The sequence below is a fragment of the Pseudophryne corroboree genome, chromosome 2, assembly GCF_028390025.1.
Source record: "Pseudophryne corroboree isolate aPseCor3 chromosome 2, aPseCor3.hap2, whole genome shotgun sequence".
In the NCBI taxonomy this organism is placed as follows: domain Eukaryota; kingdom Metazoa; phylum Chordata; class Amphibia; order Anura; family Myobatrachidae; genus Pseudophryne; species Pseudophryne corroboree.
The window spans coordinates 624,794,711-624,821,398 of record NC_086445.1 but is presented as its reverse complement, the minus strand read 5'-3'; the positions used below and the strand labels follow the sequence as shown (position 1 = coordinate 624,821,398).

General features: G+C 45.2%; 1 protein-coding gene across 1 annotated transcript in view; it reads right to left on the bottom strand.

The window, feature by feature from the left end:
* The window catches only part of SYNRG (synergin gamma), a 321,615-nt gene that overhangs the window by 9,920 nt on the left and 285,007 nt on the right, over window positions 1–26,688 (bottom strand). The window contains exon 18 of the mRNA XM_063954829.1: window positions 17,661–17,771. Coding sequence (XP_063810899.1) covers window positions 17,661–17,771 — 111 coding nt within the window. The remainder of the gene's footprint in view (window positions 1–17,660; window positions 17,772–26,688) is intronic.

Here is a 26,688-nt window from a genome sequence, read left to right as displayed (position 1 = left end):
AGGAGGATAAATGGGGACATGTAGGTAAGCATCCTTTATGTCGACTGACACCATAAAATCCCCCCCTCCAGACTGGAGATCAGCGCTCGGAGAGATTCCATCTTGAATTTGAAACTTTTCAAATACACATTGAGGGATTTTAAATTCAGAATCAGTCTGACCGAGCCGTCCGGTTTCGGGACCACGAACAGGCTTGAATAAAACCCTTCTCCCCGCTGTGACGGGGGAACTTCGACAATGACTCGCTGCTGACACAGGTTTTGTATCGCTGTCCACACTACCTCTCTTTCCGGAAGAGAAGCTGGCAAGGCAGTTTTGAAAAATTGGCGTGGAGGCACGTCTTGAAACTCCAGCTTGTATCCTTGGGTCACAATTTCCAGCACCCAAGGATCCAAGCCCGAGAAAACCCAGACCTGACTGAAGAGTCGAAGAAGCGCTCCCACCGGTGCGGACTCCCGCAGGGGAGCCCCAGCGTCATGCGGTGGATTTGGTGGAAGCTGGGGAGGACTTCTGCTCCTGGGAGCCTGCCACAGCCGGTGATCTTTTTCCTCTACCCTTACCTCTTGCCGCAAGGAAAGATGACCCACGTCCTTTCCGGAATTTCTGCGACCGAAAGGACTGCATCTGATATGGGGGCGTTTTCTTTTGCTGTGGAGGAACAAAAGGCAGAAAAAAGGACTTACCCGCGGTAGCTGTAGAAACCAGGTCCGCGAGGCCTTCATCAAACAAAACTCCACCCTTGTAGGGGAGAGCCTCCATAGCCTTCTTAGAATCAGCATCACCATTCCACTGATGAGTCCACAATGCCCTTCTAGCCGAGACCGCCATGGCATTGGCCCTTGATCCCAAAAGGCCAATATCTTTCGCCGTCACTTTTAGATAGACTGCAGCGTCCCTGATATGACCCAGTGTCAAAAGCACGCTATCCCGATCCAGGGTGTCTATATCCGATGACAAGTTATCTGCCCACTTTTCAATTGCGTTACTCATCCACGCCGAAGCCACAGCCGGCCTGAGCAGTGTACCTGCCGTGACATAAATAGATTTCAAGGTAGCTTCCTGCCTCCGATCAGCAGGATCTTTAAAGCTTTCAGGAGACGGTAGCGCCACTTTCTTGGACAATCGCGCTAGAGCTTTGTCTACCGTGGGTGTTGCCTCCCACCCAACCCTATCCTGAGAAGGAAACGGGTATGCCATAGCAATTCTCCTGGGAATGTGCCACCTTCTGTCTGGCGTTTCCCAGGCTTTTTCAAAAAGGGCATTCAGTTCATGAGAGGGAGGAAACGTTACCTCCGGTTTCTTGCCCTTATACATACAGACCTTTGTCTCAGGGACAGCGGGGTCTTCCGTAATATGCAACACGTCTTTTATAGCCACAATCATGTACTGAATACTCTTAGCCACCTTAGGATGCAACTTTGCATCATTATAGTCGACACTGGAGTCAGAATCCGTGTCGGTATCAGTGTCTGCTACCTGGGTAAATTAACGTTTTTGGGACCCCGAGGGGGCCTGAGTGTGTGGTACCACGTCTCCCATGGATTGCCTCCATGCTTGGTTCTGAGACTCAGATTTGTCCAACCTCTTATGTAACAAAGCCACACTGTTATTCAACACATTCCACATGTCAACCCAATCAGCAGTCGGCGGTGCCGACAGTCACACCTTCATTCTGCTCAGCTCTCACATTAACCTCTTTCTGGGAAGAGCATTCAGTTTCTGCCATGTCGACACACATGTACCGACACCCCCAAACATACTGGGCTAAAGGGGACAGACCCACAGCAAGGCCTTTCAGAGAGACAGAGAAGGAGTTTGCCAGCTCACACCCAGCGACACACCTGTCTGAAAAGCACAATGCACCAGACCTATCAGCGCTTGTAATATATTACAACCAACACCAAAATTAAGTGCCCCCCCTTTGTTTTCAACACCCTGTTACTTGTGACAGCAGTGGAAGGGCCAGGAGCAGCGTCTCTGCAGCAAGCTGTGGAGAGAAAATGGCGCTGGTCAGAGCTGAGGAGGAAGCCCCGCCCCCTAAAAGGCGCGCTTCGGTCCCGCTGAGATTATACTGGCGGGGGTCACAAATAATGCCTATGCACCTTAAAATAGCCAGATAGTGTATAAAAGAGGTTTTTATTGCTGCTCAGGGCGCCCCCCCTGCGCCCTGCACCCATGCAGTGCCTGTGTGAGCGGGAGCAATGGCGCGCAGCGCGACCGCTGTGCGGTACCTCAGGAAGACTGAAGTCTTCTGCCGCCTTCCGATGTCTTCTTTACTTCGGTTACTCACCTGTCTTCGATCTTCTGGCTCTGTGAGGGGGACGGCGGCGCGGCTCCGGGAGCGAGCAGCTAGGCGACCCAAGTGATCGGACCCTCTGGAGCTAATGGTGTCCAGTAGCCTAAGAAGCAGAGCCTATCAGTCTCACAGAAGTAGGTCTGCTTCTCTCCCCTCAGTCCCACAAAGCAGGGAGCCTGTTGCCAGCAGTGCTCCCTGAAAATAATAAAGCTAACAAAAAGACTTTTTAGAGAAACTCAGTAGAGCTCCCCTAGTGTGTGTCCAGTCTCATCTGGGCACAGAATCTAACTGGTGTCTGGAGGAGGGGCATAGAGGGAGGAGCCAGTTCACAACCATTCAAAGTCTTATAGTGTGCCCATGTCTCCTGTGGATCCCGTCTATACCCCATGGTCCTTTTGGAGTCCCCAGCATCCTCTAGGACAAAGGAGAAAATAAGAATTTACTTACCGATAATTCTATTTCTCGGAGTCCGTAGTGGATGCTGGGGTTCCTGAAAGGACCATGGGGAATAGCGGCTCCGCAGGAGACAGGGCACAAAAAGTAAAGCTTTAGGATCAGGTGGTGTGCACTGGCTCCTCCCCCTATGACCCTCCTCCAAGCCTCAGTTAGGATACTGTGCCCGGACGAGCGTACACAATAAGGAAGGATTTTGAATCCCGGGTAAGACTCATACCAGCCACACCAATCACACTGTACAACCTGTGATCTGAACCCAGTTAACAGTATGATAACAGCGGAGCCTCTGAAAAGATGGCTCACAACAATAATAACCCGATTTTTGTAACTATGTACAAGTATTGCAGATAATCCGCACTTGGGATGGGCGCCCAGCATCCACTACGGACTCCGAGAAATAGAATTATCGGTAAGTAAATTCTTATTTTCTCTATCGTCCTAGTGGATGCTGGGGTTCCTGAAAGGACCATGGGGATTATACCAAAGCTCCCAAACGGGCGGGAGAGTGCGGATGACTCTGCAGCACCGAATGAGAGAACTCCAGGTCCTCCTTAGCCAGGGTATCAAATTTGTAGGATTTTACAAACGTGTTTGCCCCTGACTAAGTAGCCGCTCGGCAAAGTTGTAAAGCCGAGACCCCTCGGGCAGCCGCCCAAGATGAGCCCACCTTCCTTGTGGAATGGGCATTTACATATTTTGGCTGTGGCAGGCCTGCCACAGAATGTGCAAGCTGAATTGTATTACACATCCAACTAGCAATAGTCTGCTTAGAAGCAAGAGCACCCAGTTTGTTGGGTGCATACAGGATAACAGCAAGTCAGTTTTCCTGACTCCAGCCGTCCTGGAACCTATATTTTCAGGGCCCTGACAACATCTAGCAACTTGGAGTCCTCCAAGTCCCTAGTAGGCGCAAGGCACCACAATAAGCTGGTTCAGGTGAAACACTGACACCACCTTAGGGAGAGAACTGGGGACGAGTCCGCAGCTCTGCCCTGTCCGAATGGACAAACAGATATGGGCTTTTTTTTGAGAAAAAAACACCAATTTGACACTCGCCTGGCCCAGGCCAGGGCCAAGAGCATGGTCACTTTTCATGTGAGATGCTTCAAATCCACAGATTTGACTGGTTTTAAACCAATGTGATTTGAGGAATCCCAGAACTACGTTGAGATCCCACAGTGCCACTGGAGGCACAAAAGGGGGTTGTATATGCAATACTCCCTTGACAAACTTCTGGACTTCAGGAACTGAAGCCAATTCTTTCTGGAAGAAAATCGACAGGGCCGAAATTTGAACCTTAATGGACCCCAATTTGAGGCCCATAGACACTCCTGTTTGCAGGAAATGCAGGAATCGACCGAGTTGAAATTTCTTCGTGGGGCCTTCCTGGCCTCACACCACGCAACATATTTTCGCCACATGTGGTGATAATGTTGTGCGGTCACCTCCTTCCTGGCTTTGACCAGGGTAGGAATGACCTCTTCCGGAATGCCTTTTTCCCTTAGGATCCGGCGTTCCACCGCCATGCCGTCAAACGCAGCTGCGGTAAGTCTTGGAACAGACATGGTACTTGCTGAAGCAAGTCCCTTCTTAGCGGCAGAGGCCATAAGTCCTCTGTGAGCATCTCTTGAAGTTCCGGGTACCAAGTCCTTCTTGGCCAATCCGGAGCCATGAGTATAGTTCTTACTCCTCTACGTCTTATAATTCTCAGTACCTTAGGTATGAGAAGCAGAGGAGGGAACACATACACCGACTGGTACACCCACGGTGTTACCAGAACGTCCACAGCTATTGCCTGAGGGTCTCTTGACCTGGCGCAATACCTGTCCCGTTTTTTGTTCAGACGGGACGCCATCATGTCCACCTTTGGTATTTCCCAACGGTTCACAATCATGTGGAAAAACTTCCCGATGAAGTTTCCACTCTCCCGGGTGGAGGTCGTGCCTGCTGAGGAAGTCTGCTTCCCAGTTTCCATTCCCGGAATGAAACACTGCTGACAGTGCTATCACATGATTTTCCGCCCAGCGAAAAGTCCTTGCAGTTTTTGCCATTGCCCTCCTGCTTCTTGTGCCGCCCTGTCTGTTTACGTGGGCGACTGCCGTGATGTTTTTCCCACTGGATCAATACCGGCTGACCTTGAAGCAGAGGTCTTGCTAAGCTTAGAGCATTATAAAATTACCCTTAGCTCCAGTATATTTATGTGGAGAAAAGTCTCCAGACTTGATCACACTCCCTGGAAATTTTTTCCTTGTGTGACTGCTCCCCAGCCTCTCGGGCTGGGCTCCGTGGTCACCAGCATCCAATCCTGAATGCCGAATCTGCGGCCCTCTAGAAGATGAGCACTCTGTAACCACCACAGACAGGAGAGACACCCTTGTCCTTGGATATAGGGTTATCCGCTGATGCATCTGAAGATGCGATCCGGACCATTTGTCCAGCAGATCCCACTGAAAAGTTCTTGCGTGAAATCTGCCGAATGGAATTGCTTCGTAGGAAGCCACCATTTTTACCAGGACCCTTGTGCAATGATGCACTGACACTTTTCCTGGTTTTAGGAGGTTCCTGACTAGCTCGGATAACTCCCTGGCTTTCTCTTCCGGGAGAAACACCTTTTTCTGGACTGTGTCCAGAATCATCCCTAGGCACAGCAGACGTGTCGTCGGGATCAGCTGCGATTTTGGAATATTTAGAATCCACCCGTGCTGTTGTAGCAGTATCCGAGATAGTGCTACTCCGACCTCCAACTGTTCCCTGGACTTTGCCCTTATCAGGAGATCGTCCAAGTAAGGGATAATTAAGACGCCTTTTCTTCGAAGAAGAATCATCATTTCGGCCATTACCTTGGTAAAGACCCGGGGTGCCGTGGACAATCCAAACGGCAGCGTCTGAAACTGATAGTGACAGTTCTGTACCACGAACCTGAAGTACCCTTAGTGAGAAGGGCAAATTTGGGACATGGAGGTAAGCATCCCTGATGTCCCGGGACACTATATAGTCCCCTTCTTCTTGGTTCGTTATCACTGCTCTGAGTGACTCCATCTTGATTTGAACCTTTGTAAGTGTTCAAATTTTTTAGATTTAGAATAGGTCTCACCTAGCCTTCTGGCTTCAGTACCACAATATAGTGTGGAATAATACCCCTTTCCTTGTTGTAGGAGGGGTAATTTGATTATCACCTGCTGGGAATACAGCTTGTGAATTGTTTCCCATACTGCCTCCTTGTCGGAGGGAGACCTTGGTAAAGCAGACTTCAGGAGCCTGCGAGGGTGAAACGTCTCGACATTCCAATCTGTACCCCTGGGATACTACTTGTAGGATCCAGGGGTCCTGTACGGTCCCAGCGTCATGCTGAGAGCTTGGCAGAAGCGGTGGAAGGCTTCTGTTCCTGGGAATGGGCTGCCTGCTGCAGTCTTCTTCCCTTTCCTCTATCCCTGGGCAGATATGACTCTTATAGGGACGAAAGGACTGAGGCTGAAAAGACGGTGTCTTTTTCTGCAGAGATGTGACTTCGGGTAAAAACGGTGGATTTTCCAGCAGTTGCCGTGGCCACCAGGTCCGATGGACCGACCCCAAATAACTCCTCTTCCTTTATACGGCAATACACCTTTGTGCCGTTTGGAATCTGCATCACCTGACCACTGTCGTGTCCATAAACATCTTCTGGCAGATATGGACATCGCACTTACTCTTGATGCCAGAGTGCAAATATCCCTCTGTGCATCTCGTATATATAGAAATGCATCCTTTAAATGCTCTATAGTCAATAAAATACTGTCCCTGTCAAGGGTATCAATATTTTTAGTCAGGGAATCCGACCAAGCCACCCCAGCTCTGCACATCCAGGCTGAGGCGATCGGTGGTCGCAGTATAACACCAGTATGTGTGTATATACTTTTTATGATATTTTCCAGCCTCCTGTCAGCTGGCTCCTTGAGGACGGCCCTATCTATAGACGGTACCGCCACTTGTTTTGATAAGCGTGTGAGCGCCTTATCCACCCTAAGGGGTGTTTCCCACCGCGCCCTAACTTCTGGCGGGAAAGGGTATACCGCCAATAATTTTCTATCGGGGGGAACCCACGCATCATCACACACTTCATTTAATTTATCTGATTCAGGAAAAACTACAGGTAGTTTTTTCACATCCCACATAATACCCTCTTTTGTGGTACTTGTAGTATCAGAAATATGTAACACCTCCTTCATTGCCCTTAACAAGTAACGTGTGGCCCTAAAGGGAAATACGTTTGTTTCTTCACCGTCGACACTGAAATCAGTGTCCGTGTCTGTCGACCGACTGAGGTAAAAGGACGTTTTAACGCCCCTGACGGTGTTTGAGACGCCTGGACAGGTACTAATTTGTTTGCCAGCCGTCTCATGTCGCCAACCGACCTTGCAGCGTGTTGACATTATCACGTAATTCCATAAATAAGCCATCCATTCCGGTGTCGACTCCCTAGAGAGTGTCATCACCATTACAGGCAATTTGCTCCGCCTCCTCACCAACATCGTCCTCATACATGTCGACACACACGTACCGACATATAGCACACACACACAGGGAATGCTCTGATAGAGGACAGGACCCCACTAGCCCCTTGGGGAGACAGAGGGAGAGTTTGCCAGCACACACCAAAGCGCTATATTTTACAGGGATAGCCTTATAATAAGTGCTCCCTTATAGCTGCTTTTATAAAATCACAATTTCGCCAAATTTTGCCCCCCCTCTCTTGATTTAACCCTGTTTCTGTAGTGCAGTGCAGGGGAGAGCCTGGGAGCCTTCCTGACCAGCGGAACTGTGTGAGGAAATGGCGCTGTGTGCTGAGGAGATAGGCCCCGCCCCCTTTTCGGCGGGCTCGTCTCCCGCTTAAAAATGGATTCTGGCAGGGGTTAAATATCTCCATATAGCCCCGGAGGCTATATGTGAGGTATTTTTTGCCAAAAAAAGGATTTTCATTGCTGCCCAGGGCGCCCCCCCCCAGCGCCCTGCACCCTCAGTGACTGCCGTGTGAAGTGTGCTGAGAGCAATGGCGCACAGCTGCAGTGCTGTGCGCTACCTTAAGAAGACTGAGGAGTCTTCTGCCGCCGATTCTGGACCTTCTTCTCTTTTCAGCATCTGCAAGGGGGCCGGCGGCGAGGCTCCGGTGACCATCCAGGCTGTACCTGTGATCGTCCCTCTGGAGCTAATGTCCAGTAGCCAAAGAAGCCAATCCATCCTGCACGCAGGTGAGTTCACTTCTTCTCCCCTAAGTCCCTCGATGCAGTGATCCTGTTGCCAGCAGGACTCACTGTAAAATAAAAAACCTAAGCTAAACTTTTCTAAGCAGCTCTTTAGGAGAGCCACCTAGATTGCACCCTTCTCGGCCGGGCACAAAAACCTAACTGAGGCTTGGAGGAGGGTCATAGGGGGAGGAGCCAGTGCACACCACCTGATCCTAAAGCTTTACTTTTTGTGCCCTGTCTCCTGCGGAGCCGCTATTCCCCATGGTCCTTTCAGGAACCCCAGCATCCACTAGGACGATAGAGAAAAGGTATTAATCTCTACATCCTTACTAAATACTATCTTTCAAAAAGGAACCTTTAGAAGGCAATAGCGGTTGTAGCAAATGGCACCAGTGCTATATACTCTTCCTAAACTGCACAAGAATAGTGCTAAGCCACCCGGGAGGCCGATTAGATCAGCGGGAGGGTCTCTCTGTCAACCGGTGGCTCAATTGCTTGATCATTTGCTACAATGGCTATTGCCATCTAAAGGTTCCTTTTTGAAAGATACTACGGAGTTCCTGAAATTGCTAATTGATCAAAGAGAGCTTGTGTTGCTTAGATGTGTCTAGTCTATACACAGCGATTCCGCATGTAGGTGGCTTACAAGCTATGAGGAACTTTCTGTCACAGTATCTTGATCCTGGACTGTTTAATCATGATTTGTTTCTTAAGCTCCTTGAGCTAACCATCTATAGGAATTATTGTTTATATGATGGCAATTATTTTGTACAGCAACGTGGGTGTGCGATGGGGTCAGCAGTGGCCCCATCGTATGCAAATATCTTTGTTTGAGCAGGAGTTGATGTTTCTGAATCGCCCTGAGATCGCACAGTATATTAGTCTATACCCAAGATATATAGACAATGCATTTATGTTGTGGACGGGGAGTCAGGATAGGTTTAGTCAGCTGATGGAGGAGGTAAGCAACTCTAATGCTACAGTTAAATTTATGTTTACTTATAGTGAAGAGTTTGCACATTTTTTGGATGTTCATGTAATTTTTCGGGTGGTAAGATTGAAACAGAAGTATTCAGTAAGGATGTAGAGAGGAATACCTTTTTTTCTTTGTTGGCTTCTAGTCATCAGCCGCCTACCCTAAAACGAGGTCTGCCTTTATCACAAAATGATGATGGTAGCAAGGCTAATGAGTGATGCATCTAAAATTCAGAGTTGCACTGATGACCTTATAAAAAAAATTTTAAGCTACATTGTATGACTATGGCATGTTGCTGGAGAATAAAGCAAATGTTCTCCAGATGTCTAGAACAATTATTTCAACCATGTGTGCGAGCCCAGTGATTCGGCATGCTACGAAGGTGTTGTGGCCTATAGTATCATCTGATAATGAATTACCTATTTTCAAAAATACAAGACCGTAATTTAAAAGATCGTTTGATGATAACTGATATCATGAGCAGGGGCATTCCCCGTGCTCCAAACATGTATGTGAACCCCCCGGTTATTACAGTTGCCATAATTGCACAACGTGTAAATTTATGACCCCTTGTAGATCATTAAGCATCCATCTTCAAATAAAGTGTTTGATATCAGTCATGTATTGACATGTTTGACAGCCTTTGTGGTGTATGTGATTACATGCCCCGGTGGCTTGTACTATGTAGGCCAGACTACCTGTAAATTTCGGGATAGGATGGCCTTACATAGATCTTCAATACAGTGGTCTTTAACCAGTAGAATGATTGACCAACCAGTGCCTATGCATTTTAAGAGTAAAGGTCATCTCTTGACGGATCTGAAATATTTTATTATTGACCTTTCCCGGAATCCCCCCGTGGTGGTGATCGTGCCAAGGCTTTGTTCCTCGCTGAGTCCAGATGGATTTTTTTAGATTAAATTCTACATCTCCAAATGGACTAAATGAGAAGATAAACTGGAATAGTATAATGTACAAATATTCCCGAACTACTGTTTTCTGGATCTCTATTAATAATAGGATTATTGTATGGTTTATCTAAGCACAGTGGTTTAATATGCACTTTATGGTATAAGTGATAAATATAGAGACCACTTTGATATTGGGTACTCTGGAGTAATCATTCATACCATGAGATATGTATAGATTGATATATATTTGATATAAGTTACAGGTGTTGTATATTTTCTTTACTGTGGATGTATAATTATGTTTAGTGGCGTTTTTACATGTTTTTTGTATAAATGTAGTGTTTTGCTCTGCCTCCACTGTGCTTTCTTTACAGCAACAGTGATCGGAGTGTGCCAGTGGGAGGCCGCCGGTGGAATGCACGCCGGCGGTTGCCTAGCAACGGCTGACGGGGCTGACCAGAAGTGCGGCAATGGCATAGTTCTGGTGACTGGGGCGCTGGAGGATGCGGCAGCGGTGGCGGGAGATTCGTGCTGTCCGGGAGTATTTTAGGAGGGTAAGTGTTTGTGTGGTGTGTCCTGAGGAAGGGGCGGATAGCCCTGAAATGTAGCGTAGATGAATAGAAAGCACTCGCTTTTGTGAAGCTGCTACGTGTCCTGCAAGTGCCGTTCATTCTGTTGGAGGACTATATATATATATATATATATATAAAAAAAAAATATTTTTCAATAGCACTCCCCCACACCCCTTAAGTAGCAAAAAACACAAAACATGTTTTATAAACAACCACCCCCCCCTCCCTCCCACCACACACACACACACACACACACACACACACACACACACACACACACACACACACACAGTCATTAGCCCATTTTGGCACCCCTTGATCTATTATTTTAGTCACAAGATCAAAAAAGTCAATAACACTTGTTTGGCATGATCTCCCTCCAGTAAAACCATGTTGTTATGGATCCTGTAGGTTGTTGGATTTAAGATATTCCACAACTCTTTCTTTTAAATAAGATTTTACTCACTGGTAAATCTATTTCTCGTAGTCCGTAGTGGATGCTGGGACTCCGTAAGGACCATGGGGATTAGCGGCTCCGCAGGAGACTGGGCACAACTAAAGAAAGCTTTAGGACTACCTGGTGTGCACTGGCTCCTCCCACTAAGACCCTCCTCCAGACCTCAGTTAGGATACTGTGCCCGGAAGAGCGGACACAAATAGGAAGGATTTTGAATCCCGGGTAAGACTCATACCAGCCACACCAATCACACCGTATAACTCGTGATACTATACCCAGTTAACAGTATGAAATATAACTGAGCCTCTCAACAGATGGCTCAACAATAACCCTTTAGTTAGGCAATAACTATAAACAAGTATTGCAGACAATCCGCACTTGGGATGGGCGCCCAGCATCCACTACGGACTACGAGAAATAGATTTACCGGTGAGTAAAATCTTATTTTCTCTGACGTCCTAAGTGGATGCTGGGACTCCGTAAGGACCATGGGGATTATACCAAAGCTCCCAAACGGGCGGGAGAGTGCGGATGACTCTGCAGCACCGAATGAGCAAACTCTAGGTCCTCCTCAGCCAGGGTATCAAACTTGTAGACTATTGCAAAAATGTTTGAACCCGACCAAGTAACAGCTCGGCAAAGTTGTAAAGCTGAGACCCCTCGGGCAGCCGCCCAAGAAGAGCCCACTTTCCTTGTGGAATGGGCTTTTACAGATTAAGGGTGCGGCAGTCCAGCCACAGCATGTGCAAATTGAATCGTGCTACAGATCCAGCGAGCAATAGTCTGCTTAGAAGCAGGAGCACCCAGCTTGTTGGGTGCATACAGGATAAATAGCGAGTCAGTTTTCCTGACTCCAGCCGTCCTGGAAACATATACTTTTCAGGGCCCTGACTACGTCCAGTAACTTGGAATCCTCCAAGTCCCAAGTAGCCGCAGGCACCACAATAGGTTGGTTCACATGAAAAACTGATACCACTTTAGGAAGGAATTGGGAACGAGTCCTCAATTCCGCCTTATCCATATAAAATACAGATAAGGGCATTTGTATGACAAAGCCGCCAATTCTGATACACGCCTGGCCGACGCCACGGCCCACAGCATGACCACTTTCCACGTGAGGTATTGTAGCTCCACGGATTTAAGTGGCTCAACCCAATGCGACTTCAGGAAATCCAACACCACGTTGAGATCCCACGGTGCCACTTGAGGCACAAACGGGGGCTGACTATGCAGCACTCCCTTAACAAAAGTCCGAACTTCAGGCAGTGAAGCCAGTTCTATTTTGGAAGAAAATCGATAGAGCCGAAATCTGGACCTTCATGGAACCCAATTTTAGGCCCATAGTCACCTCTGACTGTAGGAAGTGCAGAAATCGACCTAGCTGAAATTTCTCCTTTGGGGCCTTCATGGCCTTACAGCACGCAACATATTTCCACCATATGCGGTGATAATGGTTTGCGTTCACTTCTTTCCTAGCTTTAAATAGCGTAGGGATAACTTCCTCCGGAATGCCCTTTTCCTTCAGGATCCGGCGTTCAACCGCCATGCCGTCAAACGCAGCCGCGGTACGTCTTGGAACAGACAGGCTCCCTGCTGCCGCAGATCCTGTCTGAGCGGCAGAGGCCATGGGTCCTCTGAAATCATTTCTTGGAGTTCTGGTTACCAAGCTCTTCTTGGCCAACCCGGAACAATGAGTATAGTTCTTACTCCTCTCCTTCTTATTATTCTCATTACCCTGGGTAAGAGAGGCAGAGAAGGGAACACATACACCGACTGGTACACCCACTGTGTTACCAGAGCGTCCACAACTATCGCCTGAGGGTCCCTTGACCTGGCGCAATATCTTTGTAGCTTTTTGTTGAGGCGGGACGCCATCATGTCCACCTGTGGCCTTTCCCAACGGTGTACAATCATTTGGAAAACTTCTGGATGAAGTCCCCACTCTCCCGGGTGGAGGTCGTTTCTTCTGAGAAAGTCTGCTTCTCAGTTGGCCACTCCGGGAATGAACACTGCTGACAGTGCTAACACATGATTTTCCCCCATCGGAGAATCCTTGTGGCTTCTGCCATCGCCATCCTGCTTCTTGTGCCGCCCTGTCGGTTTACATGAGCGACCGCCGTGATGTTGTCTGACTGGATCAGCACCGGCCGGTGTTGAAGCAGGGGTCTAGCCTGACTTAGGGCATTGTAAATGGCCCTTAGTTCCAGAATATTTATGTGTAGGGAAGTCTCCTGACTTTTCCATAGCCTTGGAAGTTTCTTCCCTGTGTGACTGCCCCCCAGCCTCGAAGGCTGGCATCCGTGGTCACCAGGACCCAGTCCTGTATGCCGAATCTGCGGCCCCCTAGAAGATGAGCTCTCTGCAGCCACCACAACAGCGACACCCTGGCCCTTGGAGACAGGGTTATCCGCCGATGCATCTGAAGATGCGACCCGGACCACTTGTCCAACAGATCCCACTGGAAAATCCTTGCATGGGACCTGGCGAATGGAATTTCTTCGTAAGAAGCTACCATCCTTCCCAGGGCTCGCGTGCATTGATGCACCGACACCTGTATACGTATTAGGAGGTCTCTGTCTAGAGACGACAACTCCTTGGACTTCTCCTCCGGGAGAAACCCTTTTTATACTGTTCTGTGTCCAGAACCATACCCAGGAACAGTAGACGCGTCGTAGGAACCAGCTGCGACTTTGGAATATTTAGAATCCAGCCGTGCTGTTGTAGCACTTCCCGAGATAGTGCTACTCCGCCGAACAACTGCTCCCTGGACCTCACCTTTATAAGGAGATCATCCAAGTACGGGATAATTATTTCAGCCATTACCTTGGTAAATACCTCGGTGCCGGGGACAGACCAACGGCAACGTCTGGAATTGGTAATGACAATCCTGTACCACAATTTTGAGGTACTCCTGGTGAAGAGGGTAAATAGGGACATGCAGGTAAGCATCCTTGATGTCCAGTGATACCATGAAATTCTCCAGGCTTGCAATAATCGCCCTGAGCGATTCCATTTTGAACTTGAACCTTCGTATATAAGTGTTCAAGGCTTTCAATTTTAGAATGGGTCTCACCGAACCGTCTGGTTTCGGTACCACAACATTTTGGAATAGTAACCCCGGCCTTGTTGAAGGAGGGGGTACCTTGATTTCACCTGCTGGAAGTACAGCTTGTGAATTGCCGCCAGTACTACCTTTCTCCGAGGGCAGCAGGCAAGGCTGACGTGAGGTAACGGCGAGGGGGAGTCGCCTCGAACTCCAGCCTGTATCCCTGTGATACTATTTGCAGAACCTAGGGATCCACCTGTGGGCAAGCCCACTGGACCCTGAAGTTCCCGAGACGCGCCCCTACCGCACCTGTCTCCACCTGTGGAGCCCCAACGTCATGCGGTGGACTCAGAGGAAGCGGGGGAAGATTTTTGATCCTGGGAACTGGCTGCTGGTGCAGCTTTTTCCTTCTTCCCTTGTCTCTGTGCAGAAAGGAAGCGCCTTTGACCCGCTTGCTTTTCTGAAGCTGTTGCTGTGGATACGAGGTCCCAGAGACCATCCCCAAACAATTCCTCACCCTTATAAGGCAGAATCTCAATGTGCCTTTTATAGGCAGCATCACCTGTCCACTGCCGGGTTTCTAATACCCTCCTGGCAGAAAGGACATTGCATTAATTCTGGATACCAGCCGGCAAATATCCCTCTGTGCATCCTTTATATCGAAGACGACGTCTTTAATATGCTCTATGTTAGCAAACTATTATCCCTGTCTTAGAGTATTAATATTATCTGACTGGGTATCAGACCACGCTGCAGCAGCACTATTTATGCTGAGGCAATTGCAGGTCTCAGTATATAACCTGAGTGTGTATATACAGACTTCAGGATAGCCTCCTGCTTTTTATCAGCAGGCTCCTTCAAGGTGGCAGTATCCTAAGACGGCAGTGCCACCTTTTTTGACAAACGTGTGAGCGCCTTATCCACCCTAAGGGATATCTCCCAACGTGACCTATCCTCTGGCGGGAAAGGGTACGCCATAAGTAACTTTTTAGAAATTACCAGTTTCTTATCGGGGGAACCCACGCTACTTTACACACTTCATTCATTCATCTGATGGGGGAACAAAACACTGGCTGCTTTTTCTCCCCAAAAATAAAACCCCTTTTATGTGGTACTTGGGTTCATGTCAGAAATGCGTAACACATTTTTCATTGCCGAGATCATGTAACGGATGTTCCTAGTGGATTGTGTATATGTCTCAACCTCGTCGACACTGGAGTCAGGCTCCGTGTCGACATCTGTGTCTGCCATCTGAGGTAACGGGCGCTTTTTTGAGCCCCTGATGGCCTTTGAGACGCCTGGGCAGGCGCGGGCTGAGAAGCCGGCTGTCCCACAGCTGTTTTACGTCATCCAGCCTTCTATGTAAGGAGTTGACATTGTCGGTTAATACCTTCCACCTATCCATCCACTCTGGTGTCGGCCCCACAGGGGGCGACATCCCATTTATCGGCCTCTGCTCCACCTCCACGTAACCTTCCTCATCCCACATGTCGACACAGCCGTACCAACACACAGCACACACACAGGGAATGCTCTGACTGAGGACAGGACCCCATAAAGTCCTTTGGGGAGACAGAGAGAGAGTATGCCAGCACACACCAGAGCGCTATATAATGCAGGGATTAACACTATAAATGAGTGATTTTTCCCCCAATAGCTGCTTGTATAAACAATATTGCGCCTAAATTTAGTGCCCCCCCTCTCTTTTTAACCCTTTGAGCCTGAAAACTACAGGGGAGAGCCTGGGGAGCTGTCTTCCAGCTGCACTGTGAAGAGAAAATGGCGCCAGTGTGCTGAGGGAGATAGCTCCGCCCCTTTTTCGCGGACTTTTCTCCCGCTTTTATATGGATTCTGGCAGGGGTATTTATCACATATATAGCCTCTGGGGCTATATATTGTGATGATTTTGCCAGGCAAGGTGTTTATATTGCTGCTCAGGACACCCCCCCCCCCCCAGCGCCCTGCACCCATCAGTGACCGGAGTGTGAGGTGTGCATGAGGAGCAATGGCGCACAGCTGCAGTGCTGTGCGCTACCTTGGTGAAGACTGAAGTCTTCTGCCGCCGATTTTCCGGAACACTTCTTGCTTCTGGCTCTGTAAGGGGGCCGGCGGCGCGGCTCCGGGACCGAACATCAATGGCCGGTTCCATGCGGTCGATCCCTCTGGAGCTAATGGTGTCCAGTAGCCTAAGAAGCCCAAGCTACCACCAGTTAGGTAGGTTCGCTTCTTCTCCCCTTAGTCCCTCGCTGCAGTGAGTCTGTTGCCAGCAGATCTCACTGTAAAATAAAAAACCTAAAATATACTTTCTTTCAAGGAGCTCAGGAGAGCCCCTAGTGTGCATCCAGCTCAGCCGGGCACAAGAATCTAACTGAGGTCTGGAGGAGGGTCTTAGTGGGAGGAGCCAGTGCACACCAGGTAGTCCTAAAGCTTTCTTTAGTTGTGCCCAGTCTCCTGCGGAGCCGCTAATCCCCATGGTCCTTACGGAGTCCCAGCATCCACTTAGGACGTCAGAGAAATAGTGTTTCCATTACTTTTTCTACTACTGATGTAAGGCTTACTGCTCTGTAGTTACTCAGGCTCCGATTTATCAAGCCTTGAAGAGCGAGAAATTTTACGGTGATAAAGTACCAACCAATCATCTCGTAACTGTCATTTTTCAAACACAGCCTGTAAAATGGCAATTAGGAGCGGATTGGCTGGTACTTTATTACCGTGAAATGTATCACTCTCCAAGGCTTGATAAATCTGGGCCTCACTTCTTCCTTGCTTCTACTTTTGTACAGTGGTACTACATTTGCTCTTTTCCAGTCTTCCAATATTGCTCATGTAGCCAGGGGTGGATCTACTATGAAACTAATGAAGCTTAAGTTTCAGGGCTCCTAATCCTGGAGGGGCCCATTTTTAGATCTTGTTTTTATGTACTGTATGGTTATAGCTTGTCATCAATAGCACAATGACAACCAGGCTTCGAGTACAGCATAGGTAATCAGTAAAGGATAATCTGCACCTGTATATGCATGCCTAAATAACCGTATAAACAGGTACACTCATTAATGTGGTTAGGACCCTGGCATCCTAACCCATACTGAATAAATATCGCTACAGAAACATGTGTTCACCCTGATTACTACCCCCCACCCACCAACCCTCCAAATCCAGCAACAGGTGTTAATCAAATCTAACAAATGCAAGGTCAGTAAACCACACTCAATCACATAGTACAGACATAAAACTAATTTATATAGCTTTTTAAAATGTTACCTATGCAATGTAATCAATGCTATCTAAAAAAAAAAAACTTAAATCCAATGAGAGTAGTAGTTGATCAGATTGCATTATAATATTTCAATATAAACAGTTGAGATAGTCTGCAATAGTGATCCGACGAGATTTACCTAGTACAAACAAATGTGGATGTGTACAATTATTTACATCCCTAACCAAGAATATAAAAAAATCAGGCAGCCCTTTCAAATGTTGCCAGTCAGCTATGGAATCTTTAATTCCACGGTATTGGAAGAGCTGAAATAAAGGGAATTTCTTCACAATGTAAAACTTTAGGTGTTTTGATGGATTCAGGGCTTCTGGGACCGACTACCTCTCATTTTGAATACCATACACACACAGAACACTAAATATAGATGTGTTAAAAACCAAGGACTTATTATAAAAGTTAAAAAACATGTACAATTGTTATTTATAATTTCTAGCATTTTGTGCATACCTTGCTCCGGGAGTCTACATTTAGCAAGCATACGCCACATGCTAGTTCTTGAGCATTTTTTATTCCTGGTCGTAGCATACAAGAAGCAAAATCCAGTGCACTTTCATCAGGCTGTAAAGAATAATAATAATACATAAAATGAATAAATATTGTAAAATGCAGCTTTCAATTTGGTATAAAGGCTATTTACATATTCTATAAGAAGAAGGTTAGTATGGTCAAGGTACACTTGTTATAGATGTAATTTCCTCTAAGCATGTTTCAATAGGATACTAGTTTTCTTGTGTTTGCACAAAAATAAAAGCTCGATAAAGGTCCTGCATGAGACTAAATAGAATAATTAGTACTGTTCGTTGTATTGCCTTGAAATACTTAAAGTCCGTCATACCGCATGAGTTAACTTCTTAGAAAGCTAGTAAAGGCAAGAAAAAGAATGTTAATTAATGTAACTCCTGCTTGGTGTTGTCGAAGTCAAAAATATTACATAAAAAGAACATACAAACTACACACATTATGAGTCGCTATACTTGCAAATACGCACAGCGAGCACAGCAATATATGGTAACACACGCATTTACACGGACATGCCAGAGATGAATTTCATGCAGTACATAATTATAATAATATCAAGCGCCAGACATCATGATGATTTCAAATTATATAATGAAGTAATGTCATGTATGTGTATTATTTGAACGAAGCCAGATACACCTGTCATATTTGGTATTTAAGCAACCAGATTAATGTGTACATTCATTTGATACTTGTTATTAAGTTGTAGGACATTGCAACAAATAGTTATGATTAAATGTATGAAAGGTAAAATCACTTTTATTAGAACAATAGATATTCCAAACAGGTAGCGGACAGGAAACTCAGGCCAGCCCCTTTGGATGTCTTCAAGGCTGAACCTGTTGAGCATATACAAACAAACCAGTGACTCATCATGAATGAGAAAGTCCCCTCCCCCAAAAACTAGATAACACATTGCTGATCACACAGGAGGCAGTTGCTGTTTTGTCCCAGAGGATGATGGGAGTTTCTGCCAGACCAATTCCTGCATGATTTTACACAGAGAGAGAGAGTGATATGGAGAGACAAATTTATATGAGAAAGATAATGGTATTGTATGCTGGCCTGTAACTGTATGTATTAACTGCTTACTGTATAAATTGTAATCATGTAATTATGTCTATACTGTACATTGTAATATATTGAATCCATATCCTTTTAATGACAAATATATACATCAATGATCTTTGGAACTCAGATAATGTGTGGGTGTATTGTTTTCTCTTATGGGATGCAGTGTTTTGCGATGTACAGCGCACTTTTATCGTATATGGTAATAAGATGCGCCTGGCGTCTGCAGTATATATTAGAATGGGCATTTAAAATATTTGTAAGGAAACAATTTGGCATTCACAGATGGGGTCTCGTCCGGGATATCATGGTCTTAATGATGCACTGTACATTATAAACGCGACGCTGTGGTCGATCAGCTTGTGGTGTACGCATCGTAAAGCTGAGAAAATCATATCCGTGTGTATTGTTGTGATATCAGTAAGCCAATGATATGAAATTTCAAGGGACAATGCGTTTCTCATAAAATGCTAAAATGTATTTTTACTGTTGCAAAACAAAGTTCAAATAAGTCATATTGTGTTTGATTCAGATTGGATTGTTTATCTGTTAAGTAGGTTTAAAAGTACATTTAAAAGTTGCTGCATAGCCTTGTTTTTTTTAACTAAGGCCTAAAATAACTTCTGGTGCTTGTATAATGTGTGATTTCTTTGTGACAAAGGCAGCCGCATGGTCTGTCCTCCATTTTGGACTAACCACCTGGCCTGTCCACCATTTTGTGTAAACCTCATGGATGTGGAAGGGGGAGGAGCAGTGGCCATTTTAGGAAGGTCATTTTTAAATAGCTGATTTTCAGTCTGCTCAGAACAATCAGTTTCCTTGGTCACATCAAGCACCATTTATGAGTTACCAATGTATTTATTTAACCCATGCCATAGTCAATTACAAATAGTTTCAATTGGGCCTAGTGAGAGTAAATGGTGAGATAAATGCTTGGCTTGGGGTAAGTAATTGCACACAGATAGAAAAAGGAAAGAAAGGGTTTTGTTTTTTTTCGCTTTTTCCTTCCAAGATTTGTAATATCTGCTTACTAGGGAGGATAGCCATTGAAATGCAAATTAACCTGTGTAACTGTTTTTGTTTGTTTTTTAGCAGTGGAAAAGCAAATAACTTTGATATGCAAATTAGAAGCACTGAATGGGTAAATGAGTCACATAGAAGGCTAGTGAATGATACATATATATATAATATTATTAAAATTATGTGTATATTTATATCAGTGTATGTTCTGCAAGATAGTTATCCAATCTGAATCATATCATTTAAATTATAGATTATTGCAGTCATAGATCTGTGTGAAATAGGATACATTTGTTGCTATATAGGTAAATTTGAAATAACAGTATTTTAAGGAAGTAAGTGTAAAGACACAAACGCAGGTTTGCATAAAAGTTTATACAGAACAAGTTGTGTCTAGTGGGCAATAGTAATTAGTACTGTTCACATTTATAGAGCTGTGTGATTTGTTTTATTGCGGACGCAGGGTTTTGTACACGTGTCTCGGACAAAGTACAGGACTGCGCATGCAGCGTAAAAGACACGCACGGCCGCGTGTTTACGCAAAGTGCGTAAGAGTGCGGGCGCTAAGTACAAAGTACACAATAGTGTCGTTTAGTTAAAAGGTGGGATAGTAGACATTTAATACAATAGCACATAACTATCCGATTTCAAAAGCAGGTTACTCTAAATTTAGTTTAAAAACTGTGTTGCCTCTGGGGGTAAAGCTGCCAATCTGAACGAGTGGAAATTTTCTGTACAGAAAAACCAAAGTGTATTTGAGTGATTCGAACCCCGGAATTCGGGATCCCGTCGTGTGGTACACCAAGTAAGTGGAGGCTTGGCGGCGTGAGGCGGCTGACTCACGTTAGTATAGACTGAAATTCGCAAATCGTGAGGAGATTTGCAGAGGAGCATAATAAGGAATTGTGCATTGTATAGTATTGAAGTAAAAAGGTTTTTTGTTACGCTCCGGCTGAAGGGTCGCAGTTTGTACATCGACCCGTGGTTGTATGGCAGATAGCTAACAAGTACCTATACGCTGTGCGATTGGACCGCGCATTTGTGGGTGCGATATATAGCGCAACTTGATACCGCGGTTTTACGCAAAAGCTCATAAAGGGGTATCATTAGCGCTGTATAGAGCATACGCAAGCGTGATTTGTGTATAAGTGCATAGGGAGTTTTCGCTGGTCTCTCTCAGGAAAATCTCCAGCAGTGGATATTTGCTGGAAAGGGTAAGTCACTCCTAGCACTTCCAGTAAATATAAACCAATTAGGTCGACCTCACTGGGTACGCGGTGGTCACTATTGGAGTGAGTCGTGGTACTCAGCGGAGGAGTGGGTGAAAGCGCTCTAGGAACTTTCACCGTCTATCCGTGTCGTGCATTGGGGATTGCGTAAAAGGAAAAAGTCTGCGATGGGATCCAATTGCACAAGCGGTGGACGTATGGTAGCCAGGGTTCAGGCTGAAGAGCCGCGGCCCAAGGGGTCAGCGAGGTTTAAAGGAAAAAGTATTATGTGTGGGAAATATGGTCCACACGCTGAAGACTTTTTGTCTGAATGGGTACGTATGACTGACAACGATAGGGTATCATTCCCTAAGGTGGGCAGCTTTGAATCAGAGGTACTGCAGAACTTAAGGATAAGGATATGTCTGATAAAATCCAGAAAACAAATGGTCAGACATACAAAGTGTTTAAACCTGTGGCAGCAAGAGGGGTTGGTGAGTTTGATCCTAAGGTATTGCAGGTGGTATGTCTAACCAAAGTCATATAAGACAAGAATGGAAATATAAGAACTGTTTGAACTTGTAGCAACAATAAACAAGTAGGAAGAAAAAAAAAAAAGAGAATGCAAGAACACCGCCATATGTAGATGTGGAAGCAGTTACGGCCAGCATACAAACTATAGAAAATAATAAAAATATGAAAAATATGACTGTAACCTATATATGTACTAATGAATGTTGAAATTTTATTTAGGAGAAGAAGGTGACCTGATTGTTTTCAGCCATTTCTCATGTACCCAGAGGAGTATCCAACCGGTAAAAGAAGAGCAGTAGCCTGTGGGGGAAGTGGCTGAGACCAGTGGAACAGGTAAGTATGGTATCATTTGTGTGGGATCCGGATTGAAAGTCAACAGTAACTAGGTCGACCACTATTAGTCGACAGTAACTAGGTCGACAGGGTCTTTAGGTCGACATGTTCTAGGTCGACAGGTCAAAAGGTCGACATGAGTTTTTCACAATTTTTTTCTTTTTTTGAACCTTTTCATACTTAACGATCCACGTGGACTACGATTGGAACGGTAATCTGTGCCGAGCGAAGCGGTAGCGGAGCGAAGGCACCATGCCCGAAGCATGGCGAGCGAAGCGAGCCATGCGAGGGGACGCGGTGCACTAATTGGGGTTCCCGGTCACTCTACGAAGAAAACAACACCAAAATAACATTAAAAACTCATGTCGACCTTTTGACCTGTCGACCTAGAACATGTCAACCTAAAGACCCTGTCGACCTAGACACCCTGTCGACCAATAGTGGTCGACCTGGACATTGTCGACCTAGTTACTGTCGACTTTCAATACCACACCCCATTTGTGTACATATATAGTAAAACCCAAAAATAAAAACAAAAAAATCAAGAAAGTAACGTCAGAAATGGAGAAAAACCTGTCTGCACATTAGTATTTGCCAGTAGGAAAGCGGACAGAGACAAGGTAACCCCCGGGTATTTCTTTCAGTTACCATATAAGAAGTATTCATTCCTAGTAATGCCCCTAATCAAGATGAGCTCGGAAATGTTTGTTGGACCATGTACAGACCCTTAATACGGGATGAGAAGGATTGAATGAATACTTTGCATGACCTAGAAGCTTATTAAACGTTTTTTTTTTTTGTGTGTCTTTTGCAGTAATAGAAAACTCTCCATCTGGATAAGACCACTGGTAAACACTAATTCGGCAAATGGGGGGTGGCTGTCTCTGTGCAAATGGACGGGATCAATAAGGCATTGAGTGTCAGGGTGCAGACTTCTTTGCAAAATTGGAAAGGGGTCACAGTAGCTAATCTTAGATAGTGTGCTATTGAACATCACAAGAATAGTGCTAGGCGCAGAGAACAACAGGTGGAGAGGTTGAGGATGGTAAGTATACTAGCACATACAGGAAAGACCCATCAGTCCAAACCCCAGATGCCTAATGGTCAATAATATGTTACACTTGTAGGAAGGAAGGGCATTTTGCCAGAGATTGTAGGAGTAGTAGGACACAGTCAATATAGACCCCCTAGACAGAAAACACAAGCCACATTATTAAACACATAGACGGGACCAAGGGACATATAGTAAGGAATCATAAGCCATATAGAAAACACAGATTCGGCTAATGGGAAGAACAAAATAAATGCAACATTACCCTTTGACAAAACTTGCTGGGGTTAAGATGGGGAGTCTAAACTTTTGCTTCTTTTTCCTAGCAGAAATGGCCCCTGATTAACTTAATTTTGTTAGATATGATATACATATACTGTGCTCCCGCTCAGGAAGTACAAAGTATGTTAGACACCCACGAAGACTAATGTCGCATTCTACTGTTCTGGATGCATGTCCATCACAGGTAGAGGAAATTATCTCACAGATACCGGGTTCCCTATGAACTTAGGATGGACAGGACACTGGATTGATGGCTGGGATAGTCCCAATAGCAATACGATAAACACAGAATTTTTTAAAAGGGGAGTAGACCAAGTAGAGAATCACTTCCCAGTAGTGCCCAATCCAGTTGTCAAATTTTTATAAAATCTTCACCTCTACAAACTCATCTGTCACCAACCTCTATTCTGTTTCTCTACAGTTTTCCTCTTCATCTTTTGCGTTCACACAGGGTGGACCAATACATGGACCCAAGTACAGTTCAAACTCCACATGCCTAGGTCCTTCAGAGTTCTGCCCGAACCCAGTATATCTCAACAGCACGATAACACCAGTATTACTGCAGTGTGCCTTGTCATGCACAAAGCGTGGAGAATGGGAATACTGGTGAAGGGAAATTTTGTATAGAGACTGATATGCCTGTTGGCGAATGGCAAACCTGACATTTTCTTTTTAATTTTCTTCTTCTTTCTCTCCTCTAGAGATGTTTTTTTTTTTTTGAGTTATGCTCATGGTACTCTACACTGCAAACACACGATAGTAAATTAAAATGAAAAATTTGTGTTCCCTACAGGAAAAGGCAGTCTGGAGGATAAAGTGGTATGGCCAGGAGTCCTCAGGACTGTGGACAGGTGGACACGGTAAGCCAGTAGCCCCCAGAGCATACCTTCCAAGTCTAGCTGAGGTGGCACACGGTCTGACTCATCTAGGCAAAGAGGGTATGTGCAGGCTGATGAGAGTTTACTGGTGTGCGCCAGGATTCTATTCTCATGCAGGTAAGAGAGCAATGACCTGTCTTGCTTGTTTGAGGAAGAATATTGGTAAAGCAATACCAACAGAGCCATCCCATATCCCTCCTGCAGATGGATCTTTTCAGGAAATACAAATCGACTTCGTACAGTTAACACCCTTTAGGAATTATTGTTATGTATTGGTGTTTACTGATGTTTTCTCAAACTGGGTAGAGGCATTTCCTGCCGCCACGGATGCTGCTCTGTTTACCGCAAAGAAAAACTGCGCAGAAATTTGTGTGTAGATAATGGTACCCCTAGAAGTAGGAGCAAAGCTTGAAATTGTACCATTGTGATCACAGATACTGCCACTAGTATTATGTAGCATCGGAACCACTCCCAGATCTTCACTCAACGAATCACCCTCTTCGAAATTTGTTTTTGTTTTGGTATTTGTGTCTTTTTGGTTGTTTTTGGAAGACAACCTCATGTCATGATTGATCTGCACAATGATCAGAAATACACCAATGAGGTGACAGTACAGTACCTTATTGAGATGAGCCAGCATTTGAGAACTTGACAAAAGAACTTGAAACTGTTGATTGCTGGTATGCCAAATACTAACTGTCTTGATTGTGAACCAAGAGACCGTGTGATTGTTCTTACGCTCAGGTTGCCTAATAGACAGGTGGGAAGGACCACACCAAGTTTTGTTGACAGCACTATCCCAGTGAAAGTAGCCGAGAGGGAGACTTGGGTCCACGATTCCCACTGCAGGAAAGTCGGTAGTCCGGAAGGAACGCGTAAATGGAGTGAGATCGCAAAGGTATCACCAGAGACTCTGTTCCGTGAAGACTGAGAGGCGGCACTGTTGAACACTACCTGAGCGTACTAAAGTATTGCAGAAAGACCAGTCATTGTAATTGATTTGTTATGAACAAGAGTTGTTTTGTTCTATTTCTCTTTTCTCTCTTTCCCGCTGACAAACATTTTTTTCAGGATATTCTATTTTTGCGAGGTTTTTTTTATGAGGAGTCGAGTGTGGGACTGGAACTGGTTCTGGAGGAAGGAGTGATTTTCTTATAGGATACCAGGATTAACCGATCAGTTTGTTAAAGTCAGAGAAAAATCAAAGGTCTAGTAGTTATGGAGATCAGAGGTAATCAGGAACAATCAGACAATGGCTATTCACACATTGCAGATAAAGAGCTCATTAATATATGTGGAAGAAAGGTTTATGAGTGGCTCTCCCCGAACTCCGAAGGTTTATGTTATTTAGGAAGGACACTACTTATAACCCTTGTTCAATTATTAAACAGACCTAGCATACGTTCCAGAAATGGAAACAATGTTCAGAAAATGATAGGAATATGTAGATCATGAAAATTTTATATGTCACTTTCACGATTTGTTTGTGTCTTCTTCATCTACCCAGCAGAACCTCAATCGAATCCAAACATCAGTGTACAAAGACATAGGTACATGTATGTGTGAAATGTTCGTCGCAAATCAGACATTATAGGCCAAAGCACTGTCCCAGCATACTCTATAGGTTGAATGTTGTACCACACCCAACTAGTGGTCCCGTGACCGCCGAGTGCATATAGAGGATGTCTCGTCCTCCTCCCTGTCTTCCCCAAATATAGTCAAGTGTCTGATTTGCCAAATGAATACATACTTGTGTCTAGGTCACCGATTATTGTAAGAAATATTTTTTTGTTCTTACATTAATAATTGATGGCAGTTATTGTTTACTACCAAAGGGTGGACTGTCGAAGTCAAAAATATTACATAAAAAGAACATACAAACTACACACATTATGAGTCACTATACTTGCAAATACAGCGAGGACAGCAATATATGGTAACACACGCATTTACACGGACATGCCAAAGAGATGGATTCGACACTTATTTCCTGCAGTACATAATTATAACAACATCAAGCGCCAGACATAATGATGATTTAAAATTATATAATGAAGTAATGTCATGTAGGTGTATTATTTGAACGAAGCCAGATACACCTGTCATATTTGGTATTTAAGCAACCAGATTAATGTGTAGATTCATTTGATACTTGTTATTAAGTTGTAGGACATTGCAACAAATAGTTATGATTAAATGTATGAAAGGTAAAATCAATTTTATTAGAACAATAGATATTCCAAACAGGTAGCGGACAGGAAACTCAGGCCAGCCCCTTTGGATGTCTTCAAGGCTGAACCTGTTGAGCATATACAAACAAACCAGTGACTCATCATGAATGAGAAAGTCCCCTCCCCCAAAAACTAGATAACACATTGCTAATCACACAGGAGGCAATTGCTGTTTTGTCCCAGAGGATAATGGAGTTGCTGCCAGACCAGTTCCTGCATTATTTTACACACAGAGAGAGAGAGAGAGAGAGAGAGAGAGAGAGAGAGAGAGAGAGAGATATGGAGAGACAAATTTATATGAGAAAGATAATGGTATTGTATGCTGTCGTGTAACTGTATGTATTAACT